A 24,680-nucleotide genomic window follows, 5' to 3' on the forward strand; every position below is an offset into this window, starting at 1 on the left:
CATGCCTTAGTGGTAGAGCCTTGGTACATTATCTTTATTTGCCAAGCAGACTTTTTTCTCGTACGTTTTAGAGAAAGATTTGTTCAGGGGTGGCTGGTGCCTCAGTTGGTTAAGCGTCCAGCTGTTGGTTTCGGCTCAGGTCATGGTCTCAAGGTTTGTGGGATTGAGTCCTGCGTTGGGCTCTGCTGACAGCGCAGAGCCTGCTTGGGATTCTGTCTCTCCCTCTCTTCTGCCTCTCACGTGCTCGTACGTGTGCGTGCACACTCTCTCAAAAATTACAGTAAAAATAAACATTATTTTTAAAAATTTTAAGAAGATTTAGAGAAAGATTTGTTCAGAGGAGGACAGAGAAGGATTTGGATCAGTTCAGGTTTGAAGGGAATTGTGATGTGGTATTCTAATTATCTCAGGGTGTTTCTTCATTTCATACTCTCCACTCCCACCCCATCTGCGTTAGTTATTCTTTTCAGTTACTTCTTGGCTCTTCTCTGCCTTTTTTCCCAGGTAGTGGGAAATGAGGCAAAGGACAGAACATTTTTTCATTTCTTCTTTTTTCTTCTCTTTGAACTCTGGATTAGTCTTTTTGAATAGGCAGTTGCAGAATCTTGAAGACTTGAGAGTTGTAGTTTCTCAGAATTTCTTTCACAGGTAGCACTTAGAAATAATAATGTACTTTTTTTTTTTTTTAACTGGTAGAATATGGAAGTTAGGACAGGTTGAGGTATTTCTTTTTTTTTATGTTTCAAGTTTTTATTTAAATTCTAGGTAGGTAACATACAGTGTAATATTAGTTTCAGGAGAATTTAGTGATTCATCACTTACATGTAATATCCATTGCTCATCATAACAAGTGCCCTCCTTAATCCCCATCACCTATTTAGCCCATCCCCCACCCGTCTGCCTCTAGCGCCCTCAGTTTGTTCTCTATAGTTAACAGTTTCTCTTATCGTTTGCCTCCCTCTTTTTCTTTCCCCATGTTCATCTGTTTTGTTTCTTAAATTCAACATAAGAGTGAAATCATACAGTATTTTTCTTTCTCTGATATATTTTGCTTAGCATTATACTCTCTAGGTCCATCATTTGTTGTTGCAAATGGCAAGATTCAATTCTTTTTTTTATGGCTGAGTAATATTCCATGGTGTGTATGTATGTATGTATGTATGTACGTGCATATATATACGTGTGTATATACGTATATGCGTACATACATATACATATATAATACATATATGGATATACATATATGTACATACATATATATGTATATATGCCACATTTTCTTTATCCATTTATCAGTCAGTGGACATTTGGGATCTTTCCATAATTTGGCTATTGTTGAGAGTGCTGCTGTAAACATCAAGGTACATGTGCCCCTTTAAATCAGTGTCTTTGTATCCTTTGGATAAATACCTAGTAGTGCAGTTGCTGAGTCGCATAGTAGTTCTGTTTTTCACTTTTTGTGGAACCTCCATACTGTTTTCCAGAGTGGCCACACCAGTTTGCATTCCCGCCAGCAGTGCAAAAGTGTTTCCCTTTCTCTGCGTCCTTGCTAATACCTGTTGTTCCCTGAGTTGTTAAATTTTAGCCATTCTGACAGGTGTGAAGTAGTATCTTATTGTAGTTTTGATGTATATATTCCCAATGACGAGTGATGTTGAACATCTTTTCATTTGTCTCTTGGCTATCTGTATGTCTTTGGAAAAATGTCTATTCATGTCTTCTGTCCATTTCTTCACAGGATTATTCGGTTTTTGTGTGTTGCATTTGATAAGTTCTTTATACATTTTGGATACTAACCCTTTATCAGATGTGTCATTTGCAAAGATCTTCTCTCATTCCAGCGGTTTCCTTTTAGTTTTGTTGATTGTTAGCTATGCAGAAGTTTTGTCTTGATGAGGTCCCAATAGTTCGTATTTGCTTTTGTTTCCCTTCCCTCCAGAGACATGTCTAGTAAGAAGTTGCTGTGGCTGAGATCAAAGAGGTTGCTGCCTGTGTTCTCATCTAGGATTTTGACAGTTCTCTGCCTCACATTTAGGTCTTTCATCCATTTTGAATTTAGTTTCGTGTATGGTGTAAGAAAAGTGGTCGAGTTTCATTCTTCTGCATGTCTCTGTCCAGTTTTCCCAACACCATTTGTTGAAGAGACTTTCACTGGATATTCTTTCCTGCTTTATCGAAGGTGAATTAACCATATAGTTGTGGGTTCATTTCTAGGTTTTCTATTCTGTTCCATTGATCTATGTGTCTGTTTTTGTGCCAGTACCATACCGTCTTGATGACTACAGCTTTGTAATATAGCTTGAAGTCTGCAATTGTGATGCCTCCAGCTTTGCTTTTCTTTTTCAGGATTGCTTTGGCTATTCAGGGTCTTTTGTGGTTCCATACAAATTTTAAGATTATTTGTTGTAGCTCTGTGAAAAATACTGGTGGTTATTTTGATAGGGACTGCACTGAATATGTACATTGCTTTGGGCAGTATAGACATTTTAACAGTATTCTTCCTGTCCATGAGCATGGAATATTTTTCCATTTCTTTGTGTTATCTTCAGTTTCTTTCATAAGTGTTTATAGTTTTTGGAGTACAGATCTTTTACCTCTTTGGTTAGATTATTTCCTAGGTTTTTGGTATAATTGTAAATGAGATCACTTTCTTGATTTCTCTCTCTGCTGTTTCATTATTGGTGTATAGAAATGCAACAGATTTCTGTACATTGATTTTGTATCCTGAGACTTTACAGAATTTGTGTATCAGTTCTACCAATATTTTGGTCTAGCCTTTCGGGTTTCCTACATAGAGTATCATGTCATCTACTAATAGCAAAAGTTTGACTTCTTCCTTGCCGATCTGGATGCCTTTTATTTCTTTTTGTTGTCTGATTGCTGAGGCTAAGACTTCCAGTACTGTGTTAAATAACAATGGTGAGAGTGGACTTCCAAGGCAGGTTGAGGAATATTAAATGCACTACATAAACTCTGAAGTAGGGGTGCTTGGGTGGCTCAGTCCGTTAAGTGTCCTACTCTTGACTTTGGCTCAGGTTGTGATCTCACGGTTTGTGGGTTCAAGCCCCGCATTGGGCTCTGCTAACAACACGGAGCCTGCTTGGGATTCTGTCTCCTTCTCTCTCTGCCCCTCCCACCATCTCCCTCTCTCTCCCTCTCTCTCAAAATAAAAAAAAGGAAACTTTAAAAAAACAATGAAGTAATAACTCATAAGAGATTGAGAAAGTAAGTTTTAGGGTGTGAAGGGAGTTTGAAGTTATCATACAACAAGAATCCTCTGTGGGATATAGCTCTTATAGCAAGGTCATAATTGTGTCCCCGTAAGAAAGTGACTTATTTTCCTTAAAAGAATGTGTTCTGGGCAAATGCATATAACTTAAGTGTTTCCTCAAATAAGAAATAAATTCATTGGAAGATCTTCCCTCTTAAGGAAGTACTGTCAAACCTTATGTATAAATAGCATTATTAAAGTGTTTTGTTGTTGGCAAACCAGATTATTACCAGTGTGAAAATTATTGTTCGTGTCCTAGACAGCTGCTCAGGAAGCAATCCTGCATGCGTCTGGAAATGGCAAACCTGTACCGTCTAAGGACTACTGCATGCTCTATAACCCTCATTGGACAGATCTTCCAAGTACCCTAGAAAATGCAGTAAGTAAATCACAGTTAATATTTATTTGTAAACATAGAATTATTGAAAGGCAAGAATGAGTATTATATTTTAGTGTGTGAACTAGCTGTAATATATGATGATTATTTTTTTTTGCTTTGGCTTACATGTTTTTCTGTCTGTGGGAAAAACAAGTTAGGGAATTTTAAAATACTTAACTCAAAGCCTGGTTGTCATAAAATATTTCTAATTTAAAAGAACCTGGTATTAAACCAATATTGATACTTTGTCACTGAATGCATTTATTATGAAATATGATCTTTATCATGTTAAAGACATTTCGTCTTTTCAGACTTCCATCAGTTTGATGAATCTGACTACCACACCATTGTGCAATCTTTCTGATATTCCACCTGAAGGAATAAAGAGCAAAGCAGTTGTGGTACAGTGGGGAACCTGCCATTTTCTTGAAAAAGCCAGAATTGCAAAAACAGGAGGTGCTGAAGCATTATTGGTTGCCAATAACAGTGTCCTAGTAAGTTGTAAAACTTAAGTAACTCTTGAACTCATGATATCAAATTTCACAGGAATTGAACTATCTTTTTGGTATGTAATTTATGGGCCAAGTTTTGAATAATCCCATTATAGGGTTATTTTAAAATAAATATTCTGGCACTGATAGGCATTGAACTGGAAAACTTTATAATTTCTTTTTTTTTTAATTTTTTTAATGTTTACTTATTTTTTGAGAGAGAGAGAGAGAGAGAGTACGAGCAGGGGAGCTGCAGAGAGAGAAGGAGACAGAATCTGAAAGCAGGATTCAGGCTCTGAGCTGTCAGCACAGAGCCTGACATGGGGCTTGAACCCACGAGCCGTAATATCATGACCTGAGACGAGGTCAGACGCTTAACCAACTAAGCCACCCCGCGCCCCTGTAATTTCTTTTCCATTCCTAAATTGAGCAAGACTTTGTCCTAACATATTTGTTAGGTACAAACATGTCTGTATATGTGTGTACACACACACACACACACACACACACACACACACATGATATACCTACATATAAGTCGGTTTAAGTTTATGCTAAAAGGATTCCAGTTTGAGAACTCTTACTATTATATCAAGAAAGAACATATGAAACTTTGTTTTATAACTAAAAAAAAAGATACAATGTTTATATTTAATGGAATAATGTGTATTTTATTCTGTAAATATACTAGTAGCTCATAATATGTTTTTTTCTTTCAGTTTCCTCCCTCAGGGAACAAATCTGAATTTCATGATGTGAAAATAGTTATTGCATTTATAAACTACAAAGATTTTAAAGATATGAAGCAGGTAAATTAGTAATTATGTATTATACAAAGTTTATACATAGTACAATTCTTTACTTTTAACTATTGATAATAAATTTAAATTATATATGCTCCATTTGCTAACAAGAAGCTATAAAGGCCAATCAGGTCTTTATTTGGGAAATGTTTATCTCCCAGTGAGCACAAGGTGCTTCAGAGCCCTGACTTTAGAAAAGATACTGATTTGTTTTGACTTTTTAATAATCTCTGTTACATCCTTTATCGTAGCTTTAAATCCCTGACAAGATGTGATTGTGTGGAACACTGAACTTTCAAGATTTAATAAACCAAAGTATAGCCTCATAGTTATGACAAGAGAATACATTATGTTGTCAAAAATGGTTCTAGTGTTGTGGATTTTGTAACGTATAGTATCATTTTCAGAGTGAAATGAGAGTATTGCTGCCATAGGCTGTAGTAGAAAGAAAACTAATTCTGATGTTTTAACTGTTATTTTGCCTTTCAGACTCTTGGAGATAACATTACTGTGAAAATGTATTCTCCATCGTGGCCCAACTTTGACTATACTATGGTAGTTATTTTTGTAATTGCTGTGTTCACTGTGGCATTAGGAGGCTATTGGAGTGGACTAATTGAATTGTAAGTTTAACTAAACTTCAGTGTTTTTGTGATAGATGATTAAAAAAATTATTGTTTGATAATCATTTCAATCATGTTAACAACATTTAAAATTTACCTGACCTCAGAATATAGTGCTAATGAGATAAGATTGCAGGTTTGTCCTCCTGTAGGACATTTAACTTTTCACTGAGAAGAAGGGAGTCATAGCTTCCTCTAACCCTTCTGCTGGTAGGATAACATCAAAATTACATCAAAGGCTTTTTAAAATTAAAATGTTTAGTTATCTCTCACAGAAAAGATGAAGATACTTAGTGTCCTAATGTGCCTATTTATTTAGATTGAAAGAAAATAAGCAAGAGAAAGTAGGGCTGGGGGTTTCAGCTCTTCCTGAGTTCAGTCATTACAGTGTGACTTCATCATTCTGTTTAATGCTTTAGGAATTCTAAGAATATGAAGCATGTTCACATTTTACTTAAATATAGAAATTCTAAATGTACATAAAATTTAGATTTTCCTGTTGATTAACAACCTGAAACCAATCTTCTTATAGTTGTGTTTCTTTGGCTCTGGGTTAAAGCAGGCAACATTGTTTAAAAGGATCAGTTCATATTTACAAATCTGAATTTGAAAATGTGCTTCAATCATATTATTTTATGCGTAAAGGACAGTATACTCATCTTGTGAATTGGTCTGTAGGTTCCATTAAAAAGGACTTATTTGCAACTAAATGAAGTTTATTTGTAATTTCTTTTTTTTTTTAACGTTTATTTTGAGAGAGAGAGAGAGTGAGCGTGTGTGCACGCACATGTGCTCACATACGCTCACATGAGCAGGGGAGGGGCCAAGAGAGGGAGAAAGAGAGCATCTCAAGCAGGCTCTGCACTGTCAGTGCAGAGCCCAACACAGGGCTCAATCCAACAAACTGCGAGATCATGACCTGAGCCAAAATCAAGAGTCAGACGCTCAATTGACTGAGCCACCCAGGCACCCTTTGTCTTATTACTGTGCTGTATCACACTGATTGATTTCTGAATATTAAACCACCCTTGCATCCTGAACAAAAATCCCAGTTTATTGTGGTTAATGAATTTTTTTAAATTTATTGTTGGATTTGGTTTGCTAATATTTTGTTGAGGATTTTTGTATCTATGTTCATCAGAGATATTGACTTACAGTTCTCTTTTTGGGGGGGGGGGGGGTGGCTTTATCTGGTTTTGGTACTCCTGGCCTCATAGAATGAGTTTTGAAGCTTTCCTTCCTCTTATTTTTTGGAATAGTTTGAGAAGAATAGATACTCACTTCTCTTTAAATGTTTGGTAAAATTCAGCTGTGAAGCTGTCTGGTCTTGGACTTTTGTTTGTTGGGAGTTTTTTGATTACTGATTCAATTTCATTGCTGGTCCTCAGTCTGTTCAAAGTTTCTATTGCTGATTCAGTTATGGGAGATTGTATGTTTCTAGGAATTTATCCGTTTCTTCTCAGTTGTCCAATTTGTTGCCATTTAATTTTTTATAATATTCTCTTGTAATTCTTTGTATTTCTGTGGTGTTGGTTGTTATTTCTCCTCTTTCATTTGTGATTTTGTTTGAGTCCTCTCTCTCTCTCTCTCTCTCTCTCTCTCTCTCTCTCTCTCTTTTTTATGAGTTTGGCTAAAGGTTTATCAATTTTGTTGGTCTTTTCAAAGAACCAGCTCCTGGTTTCATTTATCTGTTCTATTGTTTTGTGTTTTTTAGTTTCTGTTTCCTTTATTTCTGTTCTGTTATTTGTTATTTCCTTCCTTCTGCTGGTTTTGAGTTTCTTTGTTTCTTCTTTTTCTAGCTCCTTTAGGTGTAAGGTTAGGTTATTTGTTTGAGATTTTTTTCTTGCTTCTTCAGATAGGCCTGTATTGCTATAAACTTCCCTGAAAACTTTTTTTGCTGCATCCCAAAGATTTTGTGCCTTTTTGTTTCTAATTTTTTATTTCTTGTTTGATTTTTTTGGTTGACCTATTCATTGTTTAGTAGCATATTATTTAACCTCCATGTTAACTTGTGGTCTTCCAGCTTTTTTCTTGTGGTTGATTTCCAGTTTCATAGCATTGTGGTCAGAAAAGATGCTTGGTATGACTTTTATCTTTTTTAATTATTGAGGCTTGTTTTGTGGTCTTATATGTGTTCTGTTGTGGAGAATGTTCCATGTGCACTTGAAAAGAATGTGTATTCTGCTGTTTTAAGATGGAAAGTTCTGAATATATCTGTTAAATCCACCTGGTTCAATGGGTCATTCAAAGTCACCATTTCCTTGTTGATTTCCTGTTTGGATGATCAGTCCTTTGATGTAAGTGGGTTGTTAAAGTTCCCTATTATTATTGTATTACTATCATTTCTTTCCTTTTTGTTTGTTATTAACTGTTTTATGTATTTGGGTGTTTTCATGTTGGGTGCATAAATACGTACAACTGTTATATCTTCTCATTGGATGGTCCCCTTTATTATTATATAGTGTCCTTTGTCTCTTGTTACAGTTTTTAAAGTTTGTTTCTAGGGTACCTGGGTGGCTCAATCAGTTATGTGTCTGACTCTGGATTTTGGTTTAGGTCGTGATCTCACAGTCATGGGATTGAGTCCCAGCCCTGGGCATGGAGCCTGCTTGGGATTCCCTCTCTTTATCTGTCTTTCTCTCTTCTTTCTCTCTTCTTTCTCTCTGTCTCTGCCTGCCCCATCCAGCCTCTGCCCCTCCTCCACTCTCTCTCTCAGAATAAATACATTAAAAAATAATTAAGTCTATTTTTCTGATATAAGTATTGCTACTTCAGCTTTCTTTTCATACCCATGTGATGATAAATGCTTTTCCTTCCTTTCACTTTCAATCTGCATGTGTCTGCAGGTCTGAAATGAGTCTCTTGTTAGGCAGCATACAGATGGGTCTTCTTTTTTTTTTCCATTCTGTCACCCTCTATCTTTTGATTGAAACACTTTGTCTATTTACATTCAAAGTAATTATTGATAGATATATACTTATTGTCATTTTGTTACTCTTTTTATGATTGTTTTTGTGGTTCTTTTCTGTTTCTTTCCTTGCTCTCTTCTCTGACAATTAGTTGGGTTTCTTTGTGAGATACTTGGATTCCTTTCTTTTTATTTATTTTTTAATTAATTTATTTATTTTGAGAGAGACAGACACAGCATGAGTGGAGAGGGGCAGAGAGAGAGGGAGACAGAGAATCCCAAGCAGGCTGTGTGCTGGCAGCACAGAACCCAATGTGGGACTTGACCCCATGAAACTGTAATACCATGACCCAAGCCAAAACCAAGAGTCAGACACTTAACCGACTGAGCCATCCAGGTGCCCCAGCTTTCTTTTTGTTTTTTGCATATGTTTTACAAGGTTTTTGATTTGTGGTTACCATTAGGTTTATATGTAAATCTGCATATAGCAGTTAGTGTTAACTTGATGGTCACTTACATTTGAACCCATTCTTTACCCCCCACCTCTCGGGTTTTAAGTATATGATAGCATACTTTACATCTTTTGATTTTGTGAGTCCCTTGACTGATTTTTTTGGATATACTTATTTTTTACTGCTTTTGTGCTTCCTACTTTTTTTTACTCCCACTTATGGTCTTTCCTTTCCACTCAAAGAGTCCCCTTTAACATTTCTTATAGAGCAGGTTTGGTGGTGATGAATTCTTTTAACTTTTGTTTGTCTGGGAATTTCCTTATCTCTCCTTCTATTCTGAATTATAGCCTTGCTGGATAGAATATTCTTGGTTGCACATTTTTTCCTTTCAGTACTTTGAATATATCATGCCACCCTTTTCTGGCCTGTATAAGGTTTCTGTTGAAAATTCAGCCTATACCCTTATGAGGTTTCCCTTGTACATAAATGTTTTCTCTTGCTGCTTTTAAAATTCCCTTTCAAAGAGCGCCTGGGTGGCTCAGTCGGTTAAGCGTCCAACTTCAGCTCAGGTCACGATCTCATGGTTCATGAGTTCAAGCCCCGCGTCAGGCTCTGTGCTAACAGCTCAGAGCCTGGAGCCTACTTCAGATTCTGTGTCTCCTTCTGTCTCTGCCTCTCCCCTCCTCATGTTCTGTCTCTCTGTGTCTGAAAAATAAATAAACACTAAAAAAAATTTTTTTAATTCTCTCTTTCGAGATTATGAATTTTGAAATTGAGATGACTGATTCTAACAGTAAAATAAAGATAGAACTAAGTGTATGTGTGGGTGTGGGTGAGGGTCTGACCTTATAATACAAGAAAGAGAAGATGCATCAGTGACAAAGGGAAAAATGTTTTGTAAAAAGTAGAATGATTAAGAACATTAGCACCATTTGCAACAACATGGATGGGCTTTGAACGCACTGTGCTATAAGTAAAATAAGTCAGACAGAGAAAGACAAATACTGTATAATGTCACTGATATGTGGAAGCAAACAAAAAAGGAACTCAGAGACACAGAGAGTCAGATTGATGGTTCCCAGAGGCAGGGAGTGAGGGTGGCAAAATGAATGAGGGTTATCAAAAGGTACAAACTTCTGGTTATAAAATAAGTAACTCTTGGGGATGTGATGTACAGCATGGTGACTATAATTGGTAAGACTGTATTGTGTATTTGAAAGTTGCTAAGAGAGTAGATCTTAAAAGTTCTTATCACAAGAAAATAAATGTGACTGTGGTGACGGATGTTAACTATACCTATTGTGACCATTTTGTTATGTATGCAAATACCAAGTCATTATGTTGTATACCTGAAACTAATATTATATGTCAATAAGATCTTAATTTTTAAAAATGAACATATGGACTGTCATTTAGCAAGTAAAAAGAGTTAAAAGAGAAGGGGAAAGAGAGTAAAACTTAGGAAAGGGAAAGTTTACCAGAACAGGAATTCGTAAGTCAGAATTACCTGCCAAATGAAAGATGTACCTTATGCAGAAGGGAAAGGTGCCTTGGTTCAGTTTAAAACTGAGAATTAAAGTCTTATTATAATGAAATCATTGGTTCTCAAGCTCCATAAACTCAAGATGGCATGAAAAAAAAGCTTAGCTTTTCATTATACATAGCTCTTAAGCTACTTAGGAATATAGTGTTTTAAAAGATGAATTGTTGTATTTTATATGATATAAATCTAGTATATGTTTCCTTTCCAAAAATTGCCTGGTGCTTTTTACTTTGCCATATTTATCTTTTCCTTTAAAGTGTTCTACTGGTTTACTGAATAGGAATATATAAATCTTTCATTGTGATATATATGAATATATATATATATCTTTCACTGTGATAAAAATAGCTTTAAGTGTATCTGTTTGCAATGACAGATACCAAAGGTTGGCACCTTTTACCACTCAGATGCCACTTTTATTGATACTTCTGTTGATACCTTCACATCCAGCTCTGCAGTTGCCAGAATGTGCTGGTGTGGCTGTCCCCAGACCCTTTCCCTGCTCTTTTCCCAGGCAGCCTCCCTTGAGTCACAAATACTCGATGTAGTGACCATACTAGTCAACAGTTTTCTAATAAGAAAGTGGTATGTTGGTAAATAAGCAGTCTGGCAAGTGGACAATATGATAGAAGTAAACTTTTTTTAACCTGAAGTTTGTGATGAGAAGGGTCAGGGTGTAAGCAAAGGAAATGAGAGTTTAGTTGATCAGAGCTGAAGGGAGTAGAAGTAAAAAAGTATATAGAGGGCTCCATGTAACTGAGATGAGACAATAAGATGACAGAACAGAGACTGCTCAACAAAGGACACTACTGACCCCTCTTCAACTTTTATCTCTGCTTTTATTAGCTGTGTGGCTTAGCAAGGGTTGTTGCTATGTTAAGGTAGGAGAAAGCTATGTCTTGAACTTCTTTTGAATGCTTTGTAATATCCTGATGAGCACAGAACAGGTATACAGTAAATACTGAGTTGATTGAAAGAAGAATTTAATGTTTACCTGTAAGAGAAACTAATTTTAGAAGTACTTTACTGTCTGTAACTTGGTAATAAGTATGTTAAAAGAATTGGTTATCATCAGAAATTTATTACATCAATATAGTTTTCAAATTAGATAGTATAAACATCTACAAACATTAATTTGTTTATGTGATAAATATCATCTGTGTCAATAATTTTGCTTCCAGAAAAGAAAAAAGTGTTGTTTCAGAAGTTAGTGATTAATAATAGATCGTCTCTGGAGCATAGAGCTTATAGGGACCTTTTTCTTTCTAGATTAAGTATTTTCTATTTGTTTGGTGTGCAGTTTTTTAAAGTATATTACTTTGTAGTCAGAAACAAATTTAAGTTGGTGTTGGAGGTCAATTTTAAAAATAACTGTACCTGGCAGAAATTTTCTCAAGTTCCTATGTATGTTTATGCAGGGAGAACATGAAGGCCGTGACAAACACTGAAGATAGAGAAATGAGGAGAAAGAAGGAAGAATATTTAACTTTTAGTCCTCTAACAGTTGTAATATTTGTGGTCATCTGCTGTGTTATGATGGTCTTACTTTATTTCTTCTACAAATGGTTGGGTAAGAAGTCCTATTTTATATTTGCTACTTTCAGCATACAATTTTTTCATTTACTTCACCAGATTTCCTTTAAGGTATTCTACCTGGAAAGCTTAAGCAAATAATTAAAAAGTGATACTAACTTTTTAAACTATCAGAAGTGTTAGGATCCCCATTACTCTGGGATAAAAAATACTCAGATTGAAAATATACTACATCTTCAGATAAGAACACTACTTCATATGACTTGAAAGAATTGCTGTGATCCCTAAGTTTCCCTCTCTGCACATAAAGCTTGATAGCCCAATATCTAAGCAGCACACTAAAACTTTATTATTTGAACTTTATTAAAAGTTTATTACACTGAATTTGAAGTTTATTCAAATTGCTAATTGATTTGCCTCTGCTCACTCCCAAAGTGTAGTTTGTTCTTTTGTCAGCTTGCAAATCAAGATGTGTTGCTCATATTTTGTTTTGCTTGTATAAACAGTCGGGATTATACTACATCTAAAGACATACAAACATGCAAGGACTTGCCTGTGGTCTAGATAGTAACTGATACCTTTCCTTTAAGAAGGTAGGGGTAGGAACTGTATGGTCTTGCCCATCCCCTGGACTATCTTGCTAGTAGCCTGAAAGAATGGAAATTTGCCATCTCCGACTGATGTACAGCACAAAGAGGAGGGGACCAGGATATAGGGCAGTGTGCCTGATAAGAATTGGCAAAAACCCTTTGTAAAAACTGCTACAGACTGTAGTGCTTATTTAGAGAATATTAGTAAATTTTCTGGACTAGAAAACTGAGGTTAGTTTCAGCTTATTGTCTAATTTCTCCTGTCTACTATGACATATATTTCCAATTAGAAAAAAGAATTATTTCAGGGCGCTTGGGTGGCTCAGTAAGTTGGACATCTGGCTCTTGATTTCAGCTCAGGTCATGAACTTGCAATTTGTGGGATCAAACCTGCACTGAGCATGGAGCCTTCTTGGGATTCTCTCTTCCTGTCTCTCTACCTCCACCATCCCCCACCCCCATAAACATTAAAACATGAAAGAAAAATTAATTATTTCAATGTCACTCCTATTTCAATCTGTTGCTGGGAGAATAGATACTAGGAAAGTTATTTCTATTACATTGTCATTGTGCAGCTTATATTTCTAATTTAATACACAGCCTTCAGTTTGCGTCTGACCCAAAGTCAGTTAATTAGTGATCTTTGAAAAGGGATTCCTCTACCCTATCCTAAAGCATGTTTTCATTTTTGGTGAGAAATTTCTTTAAACTTATTGGTATTTAAAAAGCCTTGTTTATAAATGTAATTTTTTTAATTTTTTAATTATATTTGAGACAGAGAACACGAACAGGGGAGACAGGCAGAGCGGGGGAGAGAGAGAGAGAGAGCAGCTCCACACTTAGTGTAGAGCCTACCATGGGGCTTAATCCCAGGACCCTGGGATCATAACCTGAGCTGAAATCAAGTCAGACGGTCAAATGACTTAGCCACCCAAGGCACCCCTATAAATGTAATTTTTAATGTAAGAGGGAGATCGTTAAATCTTATGGTTTATCCCAGGACATGGGATTTAATTATGACTGACTAAATCTATGTGATGTTGCAAAATTTATTTTTATTTTGGTTCCTTATGGTTCCTTTTGGCTAAAGTTGCTGCTATTTTTAATATATGAAATGTATCAAATTGTGAGGTTTCCCCTTACCATTTAATGTTAAGTCATGTTCAAGAAAGTAACTAAAGATAGTTATATTAACCATATTCTTTCCCATGCCTAATCATTTTCTTAGTATAGTAGGCATTGAATAAAATACCTAAAACTGTTTGGGTCTCAAGAGCATAATTTCTACCTATGTTTTAAAACTTGGATGGGCAACCTTTGGTGTATGATTTACCAAACATAACTTGGCACTTTTTTACTGTCTTTCTTACTGCTTACATTACCATATATAACTAGTAATAACAAGTAACAAGGAACTAAAAAAGTAATTTGTCCAAGTTCACCAATTAGAAAGGGGCCAATAGTTGAAAACAAGGATATCAGAAAATTGGGGAATGGTAGCTATGTTTCTAAAAAAGGAATAGTTTTGCAGACTCGTGAACAAGATCTAAGTTGTCCAGCTACAGAAACAGCAAGATGCCAGGTGATTTTTCAGGCTTTTTTGTGACATTCTAAAGATTCAATAGAAGTTGTATTGGTTAAAAAAAAGAAAGATTGATTTACTGTCTCTAGATTACTCTCTTTCTCACCTACACAGAGTTATAATTTTCTGAAATTTAGTGGAACTTGAAAAATTCAGGTAAAATTTGTATTTCCATTGTGAAATTTTGAGAAAGCTAAGAAAGTGAATATTTTATTTTAAAGTACAATCATTTCTTCCCCTGTTTAGGAATAAGGAGATTAAATGTAATTTTATTTTTTTTTTAATTTTTTTTTTTCAACGTTTATTTATTTTTGGGACAGAGAGAGACAGAGCATGAATGGGGGAGGGCAGAGAGAGAGGGAGACACAGAATTGGAAACAGGCTCCAGGCTCTGAGCCATCAGCCCAGAGCCCGACGCGGGGCTCGAACTCACGGAGTGCGAGATCGTGACCTGGCTGAAGTCGGACGCTTAACCGACTGCGCCACCCAGGCGCCCCAAATGTAATTTTAAATAATTGTCAAATAACTATAGCTAATATAGAAAAATAATTGAATTTTAACTACCTTAGTTTCATAGCATAACAGAGTTTGTTTAAATGGATTTGGTTTTACCACAGATCAAGTTATTAGAGATAAATTCCACCATAGGAAAATATAGATAGCGTGGTTAATGTCTAAGGTAGGTGTCCGTTCTCATCCTTAACCTGCATTTTTAAAAACATTTATACTATTTAAAAACATTTATACTATTTTTATACTATTTATACTATATTTATACATATACTATGTTTATTTTTTAAAGAGAGAGTAGATCCAAAGCAGGCTTTGCACTGACAGCCCAGAGCCCAATGTGGGGCTCAAACTCACAACCCCGAGAGATCATGACCTGAGCCAAAGTCAGACATTCAACCACCTGAGCCACCCAGGCACCGTATATTGTTTTCTTAATTTGTCCATTCCTTACATTTAAATACTTAGAAATATCTACAACTCACTTTGTAAACATCTTTAACAGACATGTTAGTTTGAATCATTGAATGATAGAAACTGTAGAGACAGCTTCAGCCCTTGAGCAATCCTACCCACTCTTCAATGAAACTCAAGTTGTAAATATTTTCAGTTTAGTAACCTATTCAAATTATAGTATGGTCACTGCATTGAAAGTATCGTGTTTCAGTAAGAAAGCTAAACCTTAATATTGCTTGTATAAATATTTTCTTATCACATTTCCTTTTGTTCTCATATAACTTAGTGTCTTGTTTTTTTTCTAGTTTATGTTATGATAGCAATTTTCTGCATAGCATCAGCAATGAGTCTGTACAACTGTCTTGCTGCACTAATTCGTAAGATACCCTGTGGACAATGCGCGTATGTATCTCTTACAAGGAATTCTATAACGTTGGTATTTGTAATTTAAAATGATACAGGGAAAAGTAGGAGTGCTGTTTTAAACCTGTGCAATCCAATATACATGTGGCTGTTTAAAGTTAAGTTAATTAAAATTAAATAAATTTAACAATTCAGTTCCTCAGTCTCGTTAGCCACATTTCAAATGCTAATAACCACATGTAGTTACTATATTGGACAGCACAGATCTGAAACATTTCCATCATCACAGACAGTTCTGTTGAACTGATAAAAAATTTTTTGATGTATCATTTGTTGTACTTAAAACTTAAATTGATATTTTAATAACTTTCTTGTGACTGTGGTTAACATTTGCCATTTCTCATATTACATGAACATTGTAATTCATCTACAGAGTAAACTAACCTATTTTGATCTGTTTTTTAGGATTACATTTCGTGGCAAAAGCATTGAAGTGAGACTTATCTTTCTCTCTGGACTATGCATAGCAATATCTGTTGTTTGGGCTGTATTTAGAAATGAAGATAGGTATGACTACTCAGTGTATTTGCTCTTAGATTAAGAATACATTATTTTAGGGGCGCCTGGGTGGCGCAGTCGGTTAAGCGTCCGACTTCAGCCAGGTCACGATCTCGTGGTCCGGGAGTTCGAGCCCCGCGTCGGGCTCTGGGCTGATGGCTCAGAGCCTGGAGCCTGTTTCCGATTCTGTGTCTCCCTCTCTCTCTGCCCCTCCCCTGTTCATGCTCTGTCTCTCTCTGTCCCAAAAATAAAAATAAAAAAAAACGTTGAAAAAAAAGAATACATTATTTTATATCTTGCATGATAATTATGCATTTTGGTTAGTATGGATTTTTTTTTTTTTGCTTTTATCCCAGAATACCATAGTCTTGAAACAAGCTAAATAAATACTTAAATAAACAGATCTTATGCTAATGGATTCAAGGTCATATAGAGAAGCAAATATGTATTATGATTTAAACATCTAAGCTGAAATAGGCTTCAAAAATATACTTAATTATGGTATACCCACACAAGTACAATGCAGCTGTTAAGGATGAAGATCTCTATGAATTGATTTGCAGTGATTTCCAGGGTGTATTTTTTTTTTTTTATGGTTATTTATTTATTTATTTTTGAGAGAAAAAGAAAGAAAGCAAGGGAGGTGCAAAGAGAGAGGAGACAGAGAATCCCAAGCAGTCTCCGTGCTGTCAGCACAGAGCCCAGTGTGGGGCTTGAACTCATGAACTGTGAGATCATGACTGAGCCCAAATCAGGAGTCGGGATGCTTAACCAACTGAGCCACCCAGGCGCCCCCTAAGGGTGTGTTTTTAAGTGAGAAAAGGATATCTAGAGTATGCCATCTTTTATGTAAGAGAGGAAATACACAGATATCTGTCCATTTGCAGGAAGGATAACCAGAAAAAAATTTTAACTTTTTAATGGTTTATTAATAAAATTATTAAAGCCCAGAACCACTTATAGACTAAAATTTGGAAGCAAAGCGTATACAATTTTTGGCAGCTTCAGTTGATAATTATGCATATCAATTCCTTGTAGAGTCTGTTACATAGATCTTACTTCCTTTAGATTGTAGCTCTCTGGATGTATATTAACACTAATATCCTTTGTTTTGAGCTACCTTTCTAAAAGGGACCTGTGTATAAGTTCAAAGGTTAAAGATAAGTATGCACTATATCTGATATATATTCTGAGGTAGCCTTTCAACTTTTTCTTAGTATAGTGGTATTCGTTATTCTAGGACAGTAAACTGATAAATATGGAGCATATGAGAGGTTTTTTGGTCATTATAATTGCTGTTTAGTAATCAAATAGTCAAATCACAGCAATTGAATGATATCACTTTAGTGATCTATTTCTTTTGAAAAGTCCCATCTAAAAATAACTACATAAACCAATTAAAGTTAACTTCTTTTGATTTTAGGTGGGCTTGGATTTTACAGGATATCTTGGGGATTGCTTTCTGTCTGAATTTAATTAAAACACTGAAGTTACCCAACTTCAAGGTAAAGTATACTACTTTGCTAGCTAAAATAATTTTTTCTTTTTAAAAAAACTTTATTAATGTATAATTTACATATAATAAAATGCACCCATTGTAAGTGTACAGTTTATTAAAGTTTTGCAAATGAATGATTTTGTAGCCACCATCTTAATTATATAACATTTCTCATCTCTTCAAAAGCTCTGTTCTGCCCTTTTGCTATCAGTCCTAATAACCAGCCTCAGCCAACCACTGATTTGATAGCTAAAATATTTTTAATCATTTGTATAATATGTCAGTTTCACAAAATCCTTATAGACAAAATATCAACAAAGAGCATTTCTTTGACTTAGTGATTCATTTTTTTTTAAAGAATAGGATAAAGAAGATAAAATTTTTAATGTGATAGGTAGAATAAAAGTATAAATAATAACTGTTAAATACCTTTCAAAAACTAGTGTTCAAATGTAATTTCACGTGTTTATTTGTACTTGCAAAATAGTATAATCTCTTAATTTAGATATTGAAAATTTGACTTTTACATGTTTCTTTTTTCAACAGTCATGTGTGATACTGCTAGGCCTTCTCCTCCTCTATGATGTATTTTTTGTTTTCATAACACCATTCATCACAAAGGTATGAGAAACATGCTAAAAGATGAGAATCTTAAACCTGCTCTTAGATTGTTGATTTTGCAGGTATTTACCATTGAATGCATTCTAATTCTCTTTCAAAAAATTGTCATTGAAATTGGCCTTTTACTAGGGGATTTTTTTAAGCCTTTAAGTTATTCTACTAAAGAAAAGTATCTCCTGGCTAATCATGAGAACACAAATTTTCTTCCTACTCATTTTAAAGTAACTTTTCTTATTATAAAACAATAAATGTTTGCCATAGATAATATAAACAGCAAAAAGAATGAAATTGTGTCATTGTTGCTTTCCTTTCTGTACCCCTAATTTGAGACTAAGAAAGAGCACCTAATGTGAGGCTCTGTAACCTTGTTACCCTGGGAGGTCACTCAGCACTTTGTGCTTCTGTTTCCTAATCCGTTCCATGAGGGAGTGTTGGCTAGCATTCCAGCCTTCCTCTTCCGTCAGTAGAATTCTTTTGGGCAGAACTGACAGAACCCACTGTAACCTGTCTATATCAGAAAGGACACCTCCTCTATCCAAAGCCCCTCCTCTATCCACCAGAGGCCAGGGTGGGGCTGGGCCTCAGGAGAAACTAGACCTAGGGGCATATACTCTCCCTTTCCACTTCTGTCCATTTGTTCACTGTCATAGACTGGCTTTTTCTGAGGTTAGAATCGGCAGCTGACAGCTCCTGGTTCACCTAAACCAGCCCTGCCACTAGCTCTTCCATAAAATGGCATTGCTGTTCCCAGAATAAGGGAGAGGTGTTGGGTGAGTGTGATAGTCCTTCATTACTTGTCATGATTTTCTGCCTTATCTCAATTCCTATCTTGTGAGTATTTAATTGCTCAGTTCTCCCAATTTCCCCATTTTATGTTGAGTCTTATTTTGTAACTTTATATCATCTCTTTATCCTTTGTCATTCTCACATATTCAGTATCTGATATTATAATCACTATGTTTTTTCCCATTAGTTCTTTATTCTTTAGCCCCTGTCATCTGTGAAATCACTGTAAAATTGCACTTTTACTATTTGCTATAATAGCATAAATATGTGGCATAAACATGTGCCCTGTTGGGAGCTAAAATGCAAGTAGGTAGTAAACATAGTTAACTGCCCCAAATTAGAGCTAACTGGACCATTTTAACTAGAATCTTTCTGTGCCTTAATGATGAGCCATTTGACTCAGTGACTTTGTTGAGCAAAAGTAACCTTTTTAAAGCATAGAATTAGTATTATGGATTATAACAAAAAATGTCAATTAATGAAAGCATTGTTTTAACATTTATTTATTTTTGAGAGAGGGAGAGAGACAGAGCATGAGGGAAGGGCAGAAAGAGGGAGACAGAGAATCCCAAGCAGGCTCTGCACTGCCAGCACAGAGCCCAGTGTGGGGCTTGAACCCATGAACCATTAGATCATTACCTGAGCTGAAACCAAGAGTTGGACACTTAACTAACTGAGCCATCCAGGCACCCGAAAGCATTTTTTTAAGTTCTATCTATAGCTGTCCCATCTTGTATCAATTTATTCGGTTCAAAAAATGTTTTTGTAAGTCACTCTAAAGGGGTCTCATAATGAAAGTAAAGCATTTTCTGTACAAAGCCATTCTCATAAATCAGCAGATAATCCTAGCATATGACACGTTTATTACACAGTGGATATAGATATGAACTGTAACTAAACCCTTAAAATTTCCATTCAGTTTTAATACTGGAGTCTCAGAATTTTAAAGATACAGGATAATAAAGGTGTCTATGAGCCCTCTCTGTTTATTCTCTGCCTAGAGAATTTTTCATCTTCTTTTTTTTCCATATTAGTTCCCACCGATCAGGAATGTGATTTCTAGTAATCTGATCTGGTGTAAAAAATTAGAAGTGCTCTTTGAAGTTCACTAGTGCAGATTTACTTTAACACCTTCTTCTGAGTTTGGTTTGCTTGTTTTTATTAAGGCTGTAGACCTTACCTTAGTAGGTAACTCAAAATAAAAATTACATATATAATTTCTGATTTTTGAGGTTTTTTTAACTGAAAATTTTAAGGATTAAACATTGAGCATTTTAAACCTATTTTTCAACTCTGGTGTTAGTAGAGTTTTAATGAGTAAGCTGAGCAGGCTGGCTATAAGAACCTGTCTTCATTTTTTTTCCACCCACCCTGTAACTTGGTATAGTATCTTACAAATACTACTTAGATATCTTTGAATGTAGGAGAGGATGTCAGTGATGGTCTTTACTTAAGTGTTTAAAATAACAGAAAATGAACCAAAATGTACTCTGTCTAGAAATTAAATCACATTATGGTAATTTGCTATAAGGAACTGTATTTAATATTAGTCTATTTTCCTAAACTCCTGTGGCACTTAACCCTTCTGTAACCTGAAGCTTAACATGAGGAAAAGATTTCTGTAGCTAGAGATTGTATCCTTTCTACTCAGCTCAGGTATCAGTGAATCCTCTTAAAAACACTAAAGTGATTTCTCCAGTGTTCCCCACCCACATGGAAAATATTATAACTAGTCAATCAAATTCTCCTTATGCAGCATTTATTTATCTTCCCACTACCTATTTGGTGATATACTCATCATAATGTAAAGCATAGATGGGTGCTTCTAGCAGTCTTAATTTGCTGCCTCCAAATGTTTCCCTTTCACAACAGACTTGGCTATCAGGAAGGAACTATTAAGGAACTCCTCTCACAGCCCACATAAAAAGGCCTTAGCCAGATACCATGGATGAAATTCAGCTAAGGTTAATGTTTTGATTGGGACATAAAAAGCTGGCAAGGCTGAAACTGGACAGGAGACAAGCTTAAGATGTTTCTCAAGTTCTTTAGGACTGGGTCTTTTCAAGTTTGGCTTCATTGTTATTATGGCAAGTAGGCAGAAGGTCAAAAGTCTTTTTTATTCAAAGAAAGTTACCAATATTTATTACAAATCAGATTTTAATATTTCTTGTGTCTCTATTCTTTGTTATTGCTAAAAATGACTAAGGGCACATAATATATGACATAATGTAACTACAAGCACTTAAAATTTATAGCCTATTAAAAATGCTAGTAGCTGTTAGTTGTCAGTACAGATCACTGCCCAAAGCTTCACTTGAATAATCTGTGTGTGGTTTATCTGCTAGTTTCTGATCATTGTTGAGCTCTAATAGTGTGAAGCCATATGCTAGGTGAATTTTGTTTTAGATGGCTCCAATTTTTGCTAGACTCTTTTAGGAAAAAAGTGTTCTACAGCCCATTTTTCATCAGTTTTCTGTAGGCCATTAGCCATGGGGTCAAATTATTTTTGAATACTGGTAGATTGTTCTCTTTAAGTGATTGGGCAATTTCTTTCATCTTCCTCCTCAATTTTAGAATGGCGAGAGCATCATGGTTGAACTTGCAGCTGGACCTTTTGGAAATAATGAAAAGGTAGGGATGGCAATTAAATAGAAATGGCTGCCAGCGTATATATGTGTGTCCAGTTAATAATTTTGCCTTCCTGTATAATTCATTGGTCATGTAGTGCATGTTAAGGTATTGTAAAACTTTATTTCTCGCAAAATATAGCCCTTTTCTTAGTTATTCTAAATTATTAAATACCTATTGACTTGGGTTTCATCCTAGAATGATGGAAACTTGGTGGAAGCCACTGCTCAACCCTCAGCTCCCCATGAGAAAGTAAGGATTGTATTTCAGATATGTTCATTGGACTTTAAATCATACCCTCTGAGACAAGATTCTTCTTTGGGGGAAAAAATCCAGATTGCAAAAAAAAATAATAATAATAAAAAATTTTTAAAAATCTATGTCAAGGCCTCAGTCCGATTTTTGGTAAAAAGGGAAAAAAAAGGTTAGATGCGGGGATACTAGATTAATACTGTCAACCCTTATGTGTGTTGGGTTTCATTTTTCCAAACTTGTGTATCTATTTCTTTCAACCTTTCTATAGATTCAGAGTATATATGTATAGTTTATGTTCTCTGATTTCAAGTTCTTCTAAAATGTCTATTTAAAAGTTTTAAAACAATTACTCTCATATCCTTCCCTTTCTAAGAGATGTGGGTAAATATTCCTAAGAAGTTTATTGGTGCCTTTTTTTTCCCCCCATAATTACAGTTACCGGTAGTCATCAGGGTACCAAAGCTGGCCTATTTCTCAGTAATGAGTGTGTGCCTCATGCCAGTTTCAATACTGGGTTTTGGAGACATTATTGTACCAGGTAAGCAATAGTAACAATTTCAGTACAAATATACTGATGGTTTAAAATCGCCAACATTTAGTATCTATTGAAAGTTACCTACTCTGTATTAAGTATTTGTAGCTATGGCTAGAGCTGAGTCAATGACCAAGATAGGGAAAAAAAAAAAAAAAAAAAAAAGCATTTCAAGGGGTAGAAGAAAAAGCCCAAATGGTAACAACCAAAGATATCTCCCATGGCTCAAAAAAAGTTTCTTAGAGGAAGCACCTAGAATCAGTTTGACCTACTTCCCCAAGAAAGTTTGTAATAAAACTCTTCAAAAGTTGAATTTAATAATACGAAGTGTATTGTAATTTCTATTACTTCTATTTTAAAATAATAGTTATATGGCATTATAATACCAAAAAAATAGAGCATATGGTCTGTCTTCTTTGATAGTTGTTGCAGGTCTGCATATTCTCACTGGGCAACCTACAGTGTAAACTTAATCCCAGCCCATTAATAATATAGCTTAGAAGTAAAAGACTTAGAAGTCTTTGCTAATCAGCTGAGAGATTGTCCTTCCTTGCTTTTCTTGCAGTCTCTCTGTACTAAGTGCCTGTGAAGGGTAAAAAGTACGGCTGCTTCTGAAAAAGACTTTTAGTTTACATAGTAAAGCCAGATAGAGAGAAGCTAACAGCTCTGCCTTGTGAGTTGGTATGGCAGAGGCCAGTGCAGCAACTCTCTTAGTTCATTTTCTAGGATAGATCACATGTTAGGCCACAGAGCAAATCTTAGCAAGTTTAAGAAGATTGAAATTACATACCAAGTATATTTTCTGACCACAGTGGCATGAAACTAGAAATCAGTAACAGGAGGAAAACTGGAAGATTCACACATACATAGAAATTAAACAAAATAGTTTGAACAACTAAAGCATTGAAGAAAAAATTAAAAGAGAAATTAAAAAATACTTTAAAAAAATGATAAGGGGCGCCTGGGTGGCTCAGTCGGTTGAGCGTCCGACTTCGGCTCAGGTCGCGATCTCACGGTTCGTGAGTTTGAGCCCCGCGTCAGGCTCTGGGCTGATGGCTCAGAGCCTGGAGCCTGCTTCCGATTCTGTGTCCCCCTCTCTCTCTGCCCTTCCCCCATTCATGCTCTGTCTCTCTCTGTCTCAAAAATAAACATTAAAAAAAAAAAATTTAAAAAAAAAAATGATAAGAGAAACAGCATTCCAAAACATATGAGATACAACAAAAGCAGTTTAAGCAGGAAGTTTATAGTGATAAGCACATAGATCAAGAAAATAGAAAAACCTCAAATAAGCAGCCTAACTTTACACGTAAGGAACTAGAAAAAGAAGAACAAACTAAGCCCAAAGTTAGCAGAAAGAAGGAAATAATAAAATACAGCAAAAATAGAGAACAAGAAAACAGTAGAAAAGATTAATGAAACTAAGAGTTGGTCCTTTAAAAAGCTAATAATGACAGACCTTCAATTAGACTAAGAAATAGAGAACCTACATCATTAAAATTCTAAATGAAAGAGGAGACAATACAACTGATACCACAGAAATATAATAAAAAATTTTCTCCATATCATAGAATGTTAAGCAGCTAATAAAAAATCATGTTTTTAAAGATTGTTTAATGGCTTGGAAAAATGTTTAAAAATGGCATTAAGTTAAAAAAAAATCAGCGTTTATAATTTTGTCCAGAATTTGTGGGTACTTTAATGTTCTCGTGGTATAAAAATGAAGGTTAAATATAATGCAGTGTGTGCTGTTGCAGTTAAATTTGTGTTGCTGTTACTGTTTTAAGAAAATAATGTGGAGTTTTGGTTTTCTTGTTTTTTTTTTAATTTATTTTTTGTTTTTTAGGACTGTTGGTTGCATACTGTAGAAGATTTGATGTTCAGACTGGTTCTTCTTCTATATACTATGTTTCCTCCACAATTGGTAAACTTCTGTTTTTTTCTATTATGTTTGAATTATATTGTCTGTAGGAAAAGGTAGAGGTGTCAAAATAAGGAGTCCGGGATTCTAATTCTTCATCATTAACTAATAAGACAAGTTTTTCCATCAAAAAGGAATAATACTTTAATACCTATATCATAAAGTTTTTGAGGTTTAAAAAAATTATATATGAAAGTAAATCAGTAGGTTTTATATTAGATATAAGCATATTTTATATGCTTTATTAGCTTTATTAGCTTATTAGATATTTTACATGCTTTATTAGAGCATATGGCACATCAGTAATCAATAAATTGTATAATATTAGATTTTCTTAAAATACTATATGAATAAATGTGTATGTATATAAATTTATGGCA

The 24,680-nt window shown here is 35.1% G+C and overlaps 1 protein-coding gene across 2 annotated transcripts in view; it reads left to right on the forward strand.

Moving 5' to 3' along the window:
* The window catches only part of SPPL2A (signal peptide peptidase like 2A), a 52,310-nt gene that overhangs the window by 15,874 nt on the left and 11,756 nt on the right, over nucleotides 1-24,680 (forward strand). The window contains exons 2-14 of one of the 2 annotated variants that reach the window (XM_043555434.1): nucleotides 3,531-3,650; nucleotides 3,962-4,144; nucleotides 4,861-4,950; nucleotides 5,434-5,567; nucleotides 11,889-12,040; nucleotides 15,447-15,543; nucleotides 15,970-16,071; nucleotides 17,486-17,567; nucleotides 18,107-18,181; nucleotides 21,542-21,598; nucleotides 21,794-21,847; nucleotides 22,286-22,388; nucleotides 24,226-24,303. In XM_043555434.1, the coding sequence (XP_043411369.1) occupies nucleotides 3,531-3,650; nucleotides 3,962-4,144; nucleotides 4,861-4,950; nucleotides 5,434-5,567; nucleotides 11,889-12,040; nucleotides 15,447-15,543; nucleotides 15,970-16,071; nucleotides 17,486-17,567; nucleotides 18,107-18,181; nucleotides 21,542-21,598; nucleotides 21,794-21,847; nucleotides 22,286-22,388; nucleotides 24,226-24,303 (1,327 nt within the window). The remainder of the gene's footprint in view (nucleotides 1-3,530; nucleotides 3,651-3,961; nucleotides 4,145-4,860; nucleotides 4,951-5,433; nucleotides 5,568-11,888; nucleotides 12,041-15,446; nucleotides 15,544-15,969; nucleotides 16,072-17,485; nucleotides 17,568-18,106; nucleotides 18,182-21,541; nucleotides 21,599-21,793; nucleotides 21,848-22,285; nucleotides 22,389-24,225; nucleotides 24,304-24,680) is intronic. The other variant, XM_043555433.1, reaches the window with a different exon arrangement.

This window comes from Prionailurus bengalensis, chromosome B3 (genome assembly GCF_016509475.1).
Source record: "Prionailurus bengalensis isolate Pbe53 chromosome B3, Fcat_Pben_1.1_paternal_pri, whole genome shotgun sequence".
NCBI lineage: Eukaryota > Metazoa > Chordata > Mammalia > Carnivora > Felidae > Prionailurus > Prionailurus bengalensis.